The 14,373-nt window shown below is 45.0% G+C and overlaps 1 protein-coding gene across 1 annotated transcript in view; it reads left to right on the top strand.

The window, feature by feature from the left end:
- The window catches only part of LOC111982332 (probable helicase with zinc finger domain), a 64,564-nt gene that overhangs the window by 28,130 nt on the left and 22,061 nt on the right, over nucleotides 1-14,373 (top strand). The window contains exons 18-23 of the mRNA XM_070433820.1: nucleotides 1,051-1,169; nucleotides 2,801-2,946; nucleotides 3,467-3,614; nucleotides 4,760-4,943; nucleotides 5,948-6,176; nucleotides 9,492-9,762. Coding sequence (XP_070289921.1) covers nucleotides 1,051-1,169; nucleotides 2,801-2,946; nucleotides 3,467-3,614; nucleotides 4,760-4,943; nucleotides 5,948-6,176; nucleotides 9,492-9,762 — 1,097 coding nt within the window. The remainder of the gene's footprint in view (nucleotides 1-1,050; nucleotides 1,170-2,800; nucleotides 2,947-3,466; nucleotides 3,615-4,759; nucleotides 4,944-5,947; nucleotides 6,177-9,491; nucleotides 9,763-14,373) is intronic.

The following is a 14,373-nucleotide window of genomic DNA, read 5'->3' as shown; positions in this document are numbered from 1 at the left end:
GCCCTCAATGGATCCCTTTCTCTACCGTCATACTGTGAAAATGTTGAGGCGTTTGGACCCCGGCTGTACAGTGGTTGTTTCTTCCACCTCTCCCTGCCTGCTCTGCTCAGACAGTCCTCGACTATGCCGTTTCATCCTCATGCGCCAAGCAGCGTTTGAGCCTTCTAAATCAGGGTTACCGCTCGATCCATTTCGAACGTCTGCAATACCAGATTTAGTGTGTGTATAGGGGCTACTGTCTGACGTTGAGGGAGAGAAAGAGATGGAGAGATGATGGCAGAAGACAGGCCCGCATTCATCTTTTTTTTCTGTGTCTTTTTGCTGTCTGCAATCACAAAGCCAGACGGACAAGAAACAAAAAAGAAAAACAGTCTGTACGTAACCTTCTCCTCATGGGCTGAGCAATGTTTGAGTATTTTAAATCAGGGATACCACCGCTCCAACTCTTTCAGACGTCAGCGGAAGCAGCATTGGTGTGTATTGGCTACTGTTGAAGATGGATATAGAGAAGGGGTAGAAGATTTGTTCTTAACTGACTTGCCTAGAGGTTAAATAAAATAGAAATCACAAAACCAGACAGGCGAGACAAAACAAAACCGAGCTGGAACAAATATCCCATCTAAAGTAGACCAACAAGTTTACAGAACGAATAGTGAATGAGAGCATTGGTAATAGTTTATTTTGGGTTAGAAAGTTAATGTGTGTGAATTTTTAATATTTGAAGTGCAACAACTAAGAGCAACACATAGGAACGTTTGGACCCCGATCCAAAAGGACCAAAATGCAAAAACTATACATAGCAGCTCTACACCACACAATATCAAAATCAATCATTATCAAATGAGGTTGTGATGTTACAAGTCTCATTACCGATGGCATCCACCATAAGCACCACAGACCAATGCGTTGCTAATGTCTTGAACTTGCTAGCCTGCAATGACCCGTGCACCATTTGTTTCAAGGAGCCTAATGAATCCCCACCTCATGGTAATTAATAGGTCATATGACGGGGCTCTGACTGAATGGGTTTGTGTTCTTCTGTGTCCGCAGGGCTCTTCTCCCACATCCTATTGGACGAGGCGGCCCAGGCCATGGAGTGTGAGACCATCATGCCTTTCGCGCTGGCCAGCAAAAGCACCCGCATCGTGCTGGCTGGAGACCACATGCAGGTAAACCCGCGGTTTAGGAGGAGGTTTATGTCATTGGTTTGAACAAACTCTGACCTTTGAAACAAACTCTCACTGTAACTCCATTTTTTAGGGCCCTGATTTTTATTTTATTTTTTTGGTCAGGCCCTACTCGTTATTCTCTCATGCAAATTACCTCCGCGCTCTGCAGACCTTTGCCAAGCTAGCAAATAAAGGTCTGCATGTGAAGTTAGCCACAGGCTAACGACGGAGTCCAAAGCACACGGAAATGTAAAGGACTTTGGACTCCGTCGTTAGCCTGTGCCTAACTTCACATTGGCCTTGAGTGAAACAGACTGAGGAGAGACAGAACTTGGCAGGGAGATCATGTTTACCATTCACAGTCCAGTCAGACGAGGCAAAGTAAACTAAACTCCCCCTGTCAGTCAAGCTTTGTGGAACACTCCAAAGTAGCCTCTTATTTCCGTTTKTTTTTGTGTTCTGGACATTGTGTTTATTTTAGCGCCACAGGACATGATTAAGAGTGGGCAGTAGATAAATACACCCTGAGGGAGTTTAACCATGCGATAACGGTTTTAATTAATTCTCTACTCCTTCCTGCACCCTCTCTGAAGGAACAACGCCTTCAAACACGCTCAATTCTCCTCTCCTGCCTCTCCTCTGTCACTTTCTCTTGCGCTCTCTCTGCCTCTCTCTCTCCCCCTCTATATCTCCCTCTACATCTTAATCTGTTGCACATTGTCTGTGCGCTACGTGTTTGTTGCCAAGGAGGATTTGTTTGCCCCTCCTACTCTCTTCTGTCTTATCACTCTTCATTATGGGATGTTTTGTGTCTCAGCTGAAAGAAGTAGGCTGAGAATAGTGAATGAAGGTCCACGGCTCCTGTTGACTTCAGGTCTTCTATCCGCTGCGTGAGCCTTATTTAAATGCCTGGCTGATCTTTTCCCCTGAGACTGGGAGGTTCAACGTGGAGCTAAATTACCACAAACACAAAACAATCTAGTTCAGCCAGTGTCKGATTAGAGGTAATTGCTATTGTGTTTTTTTTTTTGTGTCTTCAGTGCATCTTAATCAAAGTTGCTGTTGAGGATGTTTCCAGAGCACCTCAACGTGTTATGCTAACTTGAACTATTATTATGTCTTATTGTTGCGTTGTCGATACCATGTGTATCCTGTACATACGACGAATAAAACGTAACTTTACAAATCACTCTAATGGCGAAACATCTCAGCAGAAATGTAGCTACCGATGATCAGATACTGGCCACAGGTCAAAACATTTTTTCGATTTGGAGACGGTTGGACGTGAACTCATTGATTTGGAGCATTGCGTTATCTGCACGGATTGCATGACTCGAGCTGTCGAAGAACGGACAACGTTTGTTCCGTAAGCCAAATGTACATTATCTGAAACCAAAAGTAGATGTAGAATACATTTGGATCAAACCAAATATTGCCACTAAACATGTACAGTTGCAGTTATATTGACTACAAATGCAGAAAAGACACAACTCCAGGCAGGCTATATCACCACCTGCATATCCCTGTTGCATTAAAAAGAAACAAAATAAAAATGAATTTGACTCAATGTCTTTGGGTTTCCCTCACTTCTCTACCTCCATCCCTCTCTTTTCCCCGTTCCCTCCCTCCAGCTCAGTCCGTTTGTGTACAGCGAGTTTTCTCGAGAGCGGAACCTGCATGTGTCGCTGTTGGACCGTCTGTACGAGCACTACCCAGCCGAGTTCCCCTGCCGCATTCTGCTCTGTGAAAACTACCGCTCCCACGAAGCTATCATCAGGTAGGTGTGAACTTTGTCACGTCGCCAAGACGGATCCAATTTTCACCCTCACTCTGCAACGTCGTTTACAAGTGAGAGATTTTATGCAGACAGGAAACTTGAGAGTTGACAGACATAAAAGTCCCATGACCACGGTGTTAAACTATTCTCAATGGGGATGCTGACATTTTTAACGGGTGGTTTATGAAAGAAGCTTACGCAATGGGTTTGAAGTGGTTTCTCCACCTTAAAATGGTCTTGGTATTTTATAGAATGCTTTTCACTCACACACATTTACATTTGGAGAACATTGTGAATGCACATTCTTTACAAGAATCTTTAAAGTCATTAGGAACGGCGAGGACCGCATGGAAAACTAACAAAAACAGATGGCACCATTGTCGAAGAATAGCCACAATGCARGCAACCGTATCCGTATACAACGCTTCATGCAACCATGCCTTTCTCGACTGACGCAACTGACATTTGTGAAGACCCACTGATATTAAGTCTCCCACCCTCCCTCCCTCCCTACCTTCAGCTACACATCAGAACTGTTCTACGACGGGAAGCTGATGGCCAGCGGGAAGCAGCCGTCTCACAAGGACTTCTACCCGCTGACCTTCTTCACGGCGCGCGGCGAGGACGTCCAGGAGAAGAACAGCACGGCCTACTACAACAACGCAGAGGTATAAACCGTTTTGTTCCCTGTATGCCACTGACTTAAGACTGCATTGATAGAGTGAATTTAATTTTGATTGAATTGAATTAGTGCGTTCATGGTGAATTGAACGTTGATTTGATTTGAATTGGTGCAGTCATGGTGAATTGAAATGGCTAATGATTCAATGGAATTGAGTTGAAATGCACACGCGGACAAAACACACCCCATACAGTCAACATTACTGTGATGTATTACTTGTGCCTCATACTATTTACTGCGCTTCACAACCAGACGTTTGACACAACCACTAAATGCTCATTCCTTGTGAAAGCCCAGCATTTAAACCAGGCACTCCAGCGACTGAGTTTGAAATTCAGAGGTGCCTCTGCTAAATCTGAGGGGAAACTTGCCAAGTTGACCCCTGAAACCAGCTGACAGAAGCTGCCCAATTAAATTGGATCTACTCCAATCACAGCGCTGCGCTAACCTGTCATAGACGCCACAGGAATTACCCTACCTCCCTTTGATGATACTGCACCTGTGTCAAACGGCTTCGGGACATTAGCATAATGTCATAGGTTTAGGTTGCCTTGATTTAAGCGCGTGTCCTGTTTGTCTGCTGATGTGACATCTGGATTCTCCTAGTTTTTTTTTTTTCTTCTCTCCTCTCGGCTGAAAAGGCCCCTTGAGCAGCAGTCATTTCCGCCGTCTCTTTAGTTCTGCTTTCTCCTTTGAGTGTTTTAAGCCCTGGTTAAGTACTTTAATGACTCATAAATAATGGCAACAACTTAAAATTTACTTTCTCCTGCGTTGCGCTTGTAAAGATTCAATTGACACCAATGGAAGACGAGAAGGATTTTGGCGGGAGGCAACAGGGGCGGGGCGCCCTGCCTTCCAGGACAATTGTTTCTATCCAGCTCGAAGGGCCATGAAAATGCGCGCCACCTTGTAGTCAGTGGGGACTGGAGTAGGGTGAAGTTGCCCCTAGACGCTGATCTTGGGTCAGTTTTGCATTTCCCCCATTTATGGTTAAGGCTAATATTGGGGATGGGAAGCTGATCCTAGATCTGTACCTAGAGGAAACTTCACCCCAGAGATGCCGATTTTCAGACATGATCTATGAGAAACACTGGCACTTGTAACCAGTCTCTCCCTCCTGTGTTACCCGAGGTGTTTGAGATCGTGGAGCGGGTGGAAGAGATGCGCAAGAAGTGGCCGGTGGCGTGGGGCAAGCTGGACGAGGGCAGCATCGGCGTGGTGTCGCCCTACGCCGACCAGGTATTCCGCATCCGCGCCGAGCTCCGAAAGAAGAGGATGCACGAGGTCAGCGTGGAGAGGGTGCTCAACGTCCAAGGTGAGAAGAATACTTTATTTAATCCATTTCCTTATTTTTTTTTAATTACACTACATTCCACTGTAACCCATTGCACAGACAGCCATTTGGCACATATTTGCTATCAAATAGAATGGGAATGTCAATACAGCAATCACAATGGAATTGTAACAATCAAATCCCATTCTATTCATACACTAAAGCATTTACAGGACTTTCACTGTGGAACTTTCCCGTTCTCCCATTTTAAAATTCTGTTTTGGCATTCTAAGACGGCAGAGATTTTAAAGTGTGACCCTTCCCATTTCTAGCCGACAACTCCGAGATTCTCAGTGACCGTGTGTGAGATGTGGGACCGGGGCAGTTGGCAGCAGCACTTCACATCCTCTCTCCTAACATAGTCTGTCTCTAATCTCCCAGCTAGCAGCTCCTTTCGTCTCTGGGATGAGGCTAATGCTCCCACTGGCAATACACACACACACACACACACACACACACACACACACACACACACACACACACACACTCTCACAGCCATACGCTGCTGCTTCCAGCTCATTAACTCTCTCATTAAGGAGAAGATGCAGCGATCAGGACGGATCTCACAACACACAGCTGTCTCTGTTTCTCAATGTGGTGTTGGTGTACAGTACACATACACTAGCTGGAGTTTGGGTGTGAATTTTTTAATATATATTTTTTATTGCCAAACTCCTACGCTTTATCATGAATCATTTCTGCAGTAATTGGATCGTATTTTGGGTCATGAATGATGTCAGCGCCTGGTCGAGGTACTTGGATCATATAATTATTATTATGTAATGAATTAGTAATTGTTTCTATGAGGTTATTATCCACGAAAGCACACTGAATATGACCAGTGGCACTTAGTGACCTAATGAAAAAGCATTGTATGAATGCAATTCATGACTAAAACCTTTGCCATACGACACACTAGCTCCTCAGTGCTGGCTGAAAACTAAGGTCTAAACAGGCCTTGTATGTTCCCCCCTCCCTCTCTCCAGGTAAGCAGTTCCGGGTGCTCTTCCTGAGCACAGTGCGCACGCGGCACACCTGCAAGCACAAACAGACGGCCATCAAGCGCAAGGAGCAGCTGGTGGAGGACTCGACAGAGGACCTGGACTACGGCTTCCTGTCCAACTACAAGCTGCTCAACACGGCCATCACTCGCGCCCAGTCCCTGGTGGCCGTAGTGGGAGACCCCATAGCGCTCTGCTCGGTGGGCCGCTGCAGGTACAAAAAACCAACCAGTGTTGTCATTGGTTAGGGCCCGGTTTTGAATACTTAAATGAATCCTTCCTTGAAGAAATCCCTGATCTGACATGGCTGGATTGGTGAAAGCTATACGGTTGAACTGTTGCTTACACGTATCAATCTGGGTTAGATTGGTGATTACTCCAAGGGGTGGAGGAAAGAGGGGTGTGTTTTTATAGTGCTCAAGCAGGGCCTGGAGTTTTCCCTGGTCACGTCCTAGTCATCAAAGTATTGCACTTGTAATTTAGCTGTTTTCATGTTCCATTACATGTTCTGAAGGCTCACAGTAAATGTTACACTTTGCAGTGTGTGTGTGGGTGGAAGGGGCACAGTCGGTGTGCCAGCTGTGCAGGAAGAAGTAGCACAGTGGGGGGTATATCTCCCTGCCAGGCAGGCTTGCTCTACCTCTGCCCCACACACTCATTCACACACCCTCCCCAATGCACGCCGGCGGAGTGTCAGCTTAGGATCACATCATAACGCCAGGCCCTGACCGAGCCATTGACATCAGCGATGTGCTCTGTTTCTGGGTTGTTTTGTTAATGCTGTCATATTGTAGGAGGGGTGGGGCAAGGGGGCACTAGTTGTTCTCCAATGGAACTGAAATATGGGGGGGGTGTATTGAATTTGGTGCAGCTATTTGTGACCTATAGAGTTCTCATCTTTTCCCTGAATGGAATTAAGCCAAAATCGACACTTTGCCTAGTTCTGTGTTGTTTACGTCTGAATTTTCCCCCATATTCAAAGCGTCTTCAGGGTTGGGGCATAGATTCTGCTACCCCATTCCCCATTGCAAACACACACACACAAACAACACCCCCACGGCGCTCACCGACCCCCAGCTGCAGTCCCTCTCTCCCGTTGCCGTGGCAACTGTTGAGCGTCAGCCAATCGCGGCATCCGGCTGCGGCAGTTGTTTGGAAAATGTCTCCCCCAGTTAAATCAATGGCGCTAACGAGGAAGAAGCTCTGTTTAGATGGACAGTCTAAATGCCTGGAGAGGGGGGGCACCCCCAACATCAAACTGTCACCTTTAAAAAGAACAGCCCAGTGGGCTGATCATGGCCCCATAGAGTAGGCTGCACAGACGCACGTGACGTGCATACATACTCGCTCATACACACTCACACACACACATGCACATGGCGGGTGGGAAAGAGGAGGAGCATGAAAGTGAGAGATGATTGGGGCGTTGACTCATTTTCGATATGTCACAGACCCCCCCCCCCCCCCCCTCCATGTTGGTAAGAACAGGGCACTGGACACACACCCACCACTCTGCTGTGCCTGTCAGATAAGCCAGCGGGTAGCCACAAAGGTTAAGCAGCCCGACTACAGAGAGAGGCCATGGCAGTTCTATATACACATATAACCCTCCACAGTGAAGGATGTCACCAAGCAAATCATGATCTCTATCTTTTTAGACGCTTCTACTATTGTTCACATGGTCTTTCGTGAATGACGTGTGGAATACAGTCGTGCTCTTGGTGAATGCACATCGAATAAACAAACAAATTGGCGGTGAACTTACTAATTCAGATTTGTTTTACGGATTGTGTAAAATTGATAGAATTCTCCATCTATTTGGACTTGAAACTCAGAATGAACAGATTGTGTTGTCTCTGTCCATGCCGCCCGTGTCGGCTGGATGTGGGTCATGGAAGCGATGCCTTAAACGTGGATAATCTGAGGAGACGGGATGGGGTGGGGGTGGTCTCGCCTATGGGGGGGACAGACTCAGACCATCTTATTGACGCCTGATTTGACAAAAAATAGCCTTCGCAAGTCACTGCAGATCAATGATATAACCCAGACACACATCTACCTCCCATCCAGCCACAATAAGGAGAGAAGATGCACGTTGCCACTGGAGTCCTAGCGCTGTGTTCTGTGAGACGTGCACTGTACCACACCAGCCATAATTGTGAGGTGCCCTCAATTTTATACCAGCACAAAAGCCTTGCATTTGCTTTCCGAGTAAAGCTAGAGATTCATAGAAATGTAAATTCAATACCATTTAATATTCTATAAGGATTTTTCAATTTACTTCTTAAATGGAGTTGAAATGGAACTGACCCTTAAGTTAGGCAGTAGTGAATCTCGCAAGCTTGCATCATAGTGATGCTTTTTCATAGAGACGTCTACTCTAGATGCAGTCATTTTCAAGTCACTAACATTGACCCCTTCTTTGAATATTTATCGTTGGGTTTGTGATGAGTATGCTGTGTCATTTGACAGCACCTGTAGCTGTCGCATATTGATGATGTAAGGGACAGTTGTGAATAGGGGCCTGTTTCTGTTCCTTAAAAGGGCTGACCGCCTATTTTCCCTCGGCCACAGGTTCTGCAGTTAATATGCAAATCTGTGAATAATTTCCGGAAATTTTTGTTCACCCGGACATTATGCAAGCTGTGTTGTTTCCGTACACGTGCACATATATATACACAAACATGTAAATCATAGACTCACAAAACACACGGTCTACTCGTCAGAACTGATCTGTTATGAACATGCCATCACCACTAAAGACATGTTCTTTTGAATTGACAAAGAACTTCATTTGCTTTGGTGTTGTTGCCTACAGTAGCCCTTTTTAAATGGACCGTGATTTATTCATTTATGCTACAGTACATGATTTGGAGTCCTATCTACAGTAGTGGGTGGTTTAATAATCGAATTCTGAAAGTAGGAGCCTTTTACATGAAGATTCTGTGCAGGATTTGACTATTTTAACCTTTTTGACAGGGAGTATTTTCCAGGTGAGCCCTGTATAGCACCCCAATACACATCTAAACATTAAACTACACATTAAAATACACGTTATTGTACACAACAATACACAAAAAGTAAAACACAATCATAAAAAACAGACATTTTTCAGTGAAAAGAATGTCTGAAATACCCTAGAGGCACCAATTCCTCCAATTTTAAAGCATATTGTAGATTGTTCCACATGTAAGGTGGAAGGAAATTTAAAGGCTGAATTACCTAAAAGAGTCTCCAGAGTCCAGAGTCTCCTGTGAACGGGGTTGATAACTTGTCATTTTAAATCTTAACAGTGATGTTAGGTAAGTCGGAAGTTTGTGGAGCAGGGCTTTGTAAACAAAAAGAGCATAATGATGTGATCTAGTGTGTGTGCGCGCGTTGTGCACTAGGCATTTCTTGAAATGACTTAAGTCGGCGTGTGAGCGAGTGTGCAACCAAGTGTTCGAGAGTCAAGATAAAGTGTATTATGAGAACACGTCCGTATATGTCCATGCCACTCACATCACCCCCCTCTCCCCCCCTCTCACAGAAAGTTCTGGGAGAAGTTCATCTCCATCTGCCACGAGAACGCCAGCCTGCACGGCATCACCTATGAGCAGATCAAGGCCCAGCTGGAGGCCCTTGAGCTCAAGAAGACCTACGTGCTCAACCCGCTGGCGCCCGAGTTCATCCCCCGCGCCCTGCGGGCCCAGCCGGCCCAGCACCCCCATCATCACCAACACCATCACCAACACCCACACCCCCAGGGACACACGGCCAGCAAGCAGCCCCAGCAGCAGCAACAGCAGTCTCCTCCAAAGGTAAGTGGGTTAAGCCTGGGGGAGGGGTGGCAGAGCAGCTGGGGGCTATGGGTCTTGGGGCTATGGGTCTTGGGTGTGGTGGTGTAATAGGATACTGAAGGTTGGAGGTACTGTGCATTGTGGTCTTGATTGTACTGGTTTTTGTGTCAAGAGCTGCAACGCTGCTGAGTTTTTCACGCTCAACAGTTTCCCGTGTGGTCCACCACCCAAAGGACATCCAGCCAACTTGACACAACTGTAGGAAGCATTGGAGTCAACATGGGCCAGCATCATGTGTAATGCTTTCGACACCTTGTAGAGTCCATGCCCCAGCTAATTGAGGCTCTTCTGAGGGCAAAAGGGGGTACTCCTAATGTTTTGTACACTCAGTGTATATTAAGTGAACAATGATGAGAGATGGGGCTGGCACAATTACTTTTTAACCATTTAACCGATGGTTATGGATGAAGACCGTCATGAAAATAAAATAACCATAACTGTAACAATCTGTATAAATGTTGTTGTGTGGAACAAAAAGCTGATTGAAGACAGGATGTCCAGGCATTCGTGCATTTGAGTCCGTTTCTGCTGTAACATGGACTCTACAACTTGATATAACTTTGTTGCTCGTTGGTGAAACAATCAAGGTGTTGTAGCAAACAAGTCTTTGTTTGCCTGGGCAACGCCCCCTTCCTGCAGCAGCACATACAGTCAAGAGCGGAGGAGCAAATGTCAGTCTCAACAAAAATAGGATAGGACTGGCCACTTCAGAGCCTAGTTCCTCTCTCGGTTTCTTCCCTGGTTCCTGCCTTCCTAGGGAGTTTTTCCTAGCCACCATGCCTCTACATCTGCGTTGCTTGCTCTCTGGGGTTTTAGGCGCCGTTTCTGTGTCAGCATTTTGTGACAACTGCTGTTGTAAAAATGCTCTATAACTACATTTGATAGAGAGATATACATACATACTCAGTATGTCGTTTTATTTATTTTTTGGGGGTGGGGAGGGGGGTGAATGTGGCCATTTTGCTGACCAATAATCTTCATCCAAAATTCCATGATCGCCACAGTCCTAATGAGAGGGATGCATGGCTCTGGCTATCAGTGTCTTTGTCTTGGTGGCAGTACAAGAGTATACTCAGAACTCACATAGTCAGTGGTTTTAGAGCTCAAGGAATTCATCTTCTTTTCAATTCAATCAGCTTCAGTTCAATACAACGTAATTGGTTCCCTCGTGGGCCTTTTTGGAAAACATTTCGGAACATTTTGTACTTTTTGTGGTTGCTTCAAGAGTAGTTTCCTCAAGTAAGTCCTCGAGGTAGTTGTAATTATTATCGCAAAACCATGTTTTTCTTTTCGAAAGTGGGTTTTGAAAAGACGAGGAGAGAATAACCGCTTGAGTTTGCACGAGTGCGTCTGTTTTTAATTTTTATTGTCTCCCCCTGTGAAAATGTTAACTGTTTTTCTGCTGTCCTCGCTACTGGCGTAAAGGTTAACTAAATCACCACAGCTGTCAAGCCCCTGTATTGCCCACTGGGTCTAATGAGGTGGATATCCACATCACACACACGTGCACACAGTCACGTGCACTGCCCTGTGCGTACATACACGGTAACACCGAAAAGAGCGCATACTGGCTCACACACACACAAAGTACTACTCCATACAGAAAGGTCAGTAGTAAGTCTCTGTCTCCTGCCATATAGGGCTGGGTGGTAAAATGTAAAAAAAACAATATACCAGTATTCATTCATGGACCGGTTTGGATTTTTACTTTACCTTCTATAAAGCTATTTTAATGTTTGATTTATAACGTACAATTATTCAGTAATGACTTGAAAAAATTATGGAAGTCATCCGTTTTTATCGCCAGTTTCTGCTAACAGCTGAGAACTGCTAGTTAACTTGCAAGCACAACAGTCAACAACTTTGGGAGTACAGACCCCCAGAAATTGTCCGACTGCACCTAGTGATGAAAGTTAGAACTGCACCTGAAGCTGAGAATACACAGTCAAATGGAATAATTATTCTCTTAAGGATTTTTTGGGGGGGGTACTACATAGAGGAAATGAATGCAGGAAATTAAGAAATGTGTAAATGCTGGATTTGAACAAATGACTATGCAAATGGAAACCATTGGTGAAGTACCAGAGTTTGAGTCTGCCAAAGAGGACTTTGAATATCTTATATATAAAAAAGATCCTACAAATAGGACCACTTCACTATCAGTTTTGTCCTATTATTTTTTTGGGTTGGTTTGGTTGAACAGTATAAAGCAATCGGAAAGGAGAACGTTTATTAATTTGTTGCTAAGCACTAGAACTTGTGTTATTCACAAACGTCAAATACCGTCATAATGTCAAAAATGAGAACAATACAGTGATACAGTATTTTGGCCATATCGCCCAGCCCTACTACCAGGTGTGACATGCACCAACACCTATACACACACTCTTGTATACACATACTCAAATAACTTGCTGTAATACATCTTATGTCAATATGTTAAATGGCCACTGATAAAAGCAAATTCTAGAGGCGCTGCTGCAGTACAGCGAAACGTGCCCAGTCAGACCTCTTCGAGCAAGTTCGTTTGCCATCTTGGATGAGCAGACTGATAGCCGTGTGAGCCCATCTTGATCAAGTATTCATCCTCCAGGTGCATCTGACATTGCTGTCCCTTTGCGTAGACTCGTTCCGAGCTCCCAATATCACTTGCCCAATATGGCTGCCAAGCAGGAAATGGCGCTGCCATCACCCGGTGTCCCCTGGTCTGAAGGTGTCCTCCTCCAGCTCTGTCTCGATCTCCCTCACTAGCTATGTGGCACTGGTCATCTGGCCTGGCATAGACCTAGAAGAATCTATGCCAAGGCAGATGCAATGGAGCGATCATTAGCCACTGTACTGCACCTGTGACGGAGGTTGGCTTGGCAGGAGTGACATTGAGAGGCTTTGATACGGTCACCTCATGCTCCTGCAGTCATCTAAAAAGATGGGGTTTACTATTGACTTCCATTTTTTTGCTAGTCACATTACATCGCTCATATTTCTTTATTTATATATGGTACGTCTAGATCTAGTACAGATCGACTTCAATATCTCACCCCTGAAAATAACACATTGTTTTATTTAAACATCTATGAATATGCTGTCTGTGGCAAGACGAGACGCATTATGCCAAGACAACCTATGCTATTAGGTGCGATATTGACTTGGTAGCGACTGCTGTTTTAACTTCATACTCATTTGCCCCTCCATATGTTACGATGTTTTTTTCCCACGGTAGTTTTTATTGCTAGTGTGCACTCTGTTTTGTCACGGAACTCCTAACAAATAACTTAGCCCTTATTCCTTGTAATAACAGTCGTAATGTCAACTCTCTAGCCTCGTAGGCTGGTAGTTACTACATTCCCTGACTACAGTTTGTGCCCCTTCGTTTTAACCACAGTTCCCTGTTTTCACCTCACACTTTTTTAATAGTTTAACACAACCACAAGAAGCATGTCCTGATTGTCTAAACAGAAAAAGGGGAAACCAAACCAGCCATCTAACCTACCATGAGGCGCATCCCCCAAGGGAAACCACGTCGAGTGTTATCAGTTTAACACCACCGCCTAGGGGGACCGTGTGCCTCAGCTCGGCTACGCTAAGACACGCTAAAGTAGATTACTGCGTACGTTCCTCCGTGCATCAATAATACAACAGGTTGCAATCCACCTAAAGTCAATTGGATGGAGAACTTCCGTGTTGTTGGTCACATAACAATCAATCAATGTCAGACGTTGTTGTTTGAAAAATAGATACGGCCCAATGTTGTGAGGGCGTTAAAATGGAACCTGGGGGCACGGAATTGCCTCTCTTCTCTGTATGGAGAGCGAGAGAGAAGAGTAGAGATGGAGAGAGAATTAAGATGTATTGGTGCGTGCTTGTGTGAGTGTGTAAGTTGCTTTGGATAAAAGTGTCTGCTAAATTGGCTGTTGTGTGTGTGTTGCTTGCTCACTCCAGTTAGTGTCAGTCGTCATTAGCCTATAAACTGATGAAAAAGGTGTGTAATGTATGCTGTCCTTTTTAGTACAGTAATGATGTAAGGAAGCGCTTCTGTATGCAACCATCATAACAGCTATAGAACCACCCAGTTCCAGCTGAATTGATTATTAAATGAGGCACGAGTATAGGATGGCCATTTTTTCTATGAGCACAGAATTGGTCAAATGATTTAAAGAAGCGAGGAGTCTGAAAATACGAAACCTACGACGTTTTGATGTCTTGGAGGCCGGTAGTATTTCTGCCCACATGACTTGTCCACATGAAAGCCTACTTTCGCTAAGAACTCAAAATGCAGGGTGTTTGAAATGTTTTGACCCATTGCTTATTCTTTCTATCAGCGGTTTTCCCTGTTCAGGTCACGTCAGGTAAAACTCCTGGCCCTAGAATACTATAGCTGCCGCCCCCATGAATCCACAAAGGGGCTTTCTAGTCTTCAAGAGCTGCAGCAGAATGCTTTATCCTCCAAGAATGTTGTTGCCATTTAGATTCAACACCGTTGGCTATTTAAAGCGTTCTGCAAGCGTTAACTGTGTAGCCATTGTGACCAATGTGCCATTGGGACATATGTGGGCCACCGCGGACCTTACGGTT

The sequence above is a fragment of the Salvelinus sp. IW2-2015 genome, linkage group LG21 (assembly GCF_002910315.2).
Source record: "Salvelinus sp. IW2-2015 linkage group LG21, ASM291031v2, whole genome shotgun sequence".
NCBI lineage: Eukaryota > Metazoa > Chordata > Actinopteri > Salmoniformes > Salmonidae > Salvelinus > Salvelinus sp. IW2-2015.
This window is presented reverse-complemented; position numbering and strand designations above follow the sequence as displayed.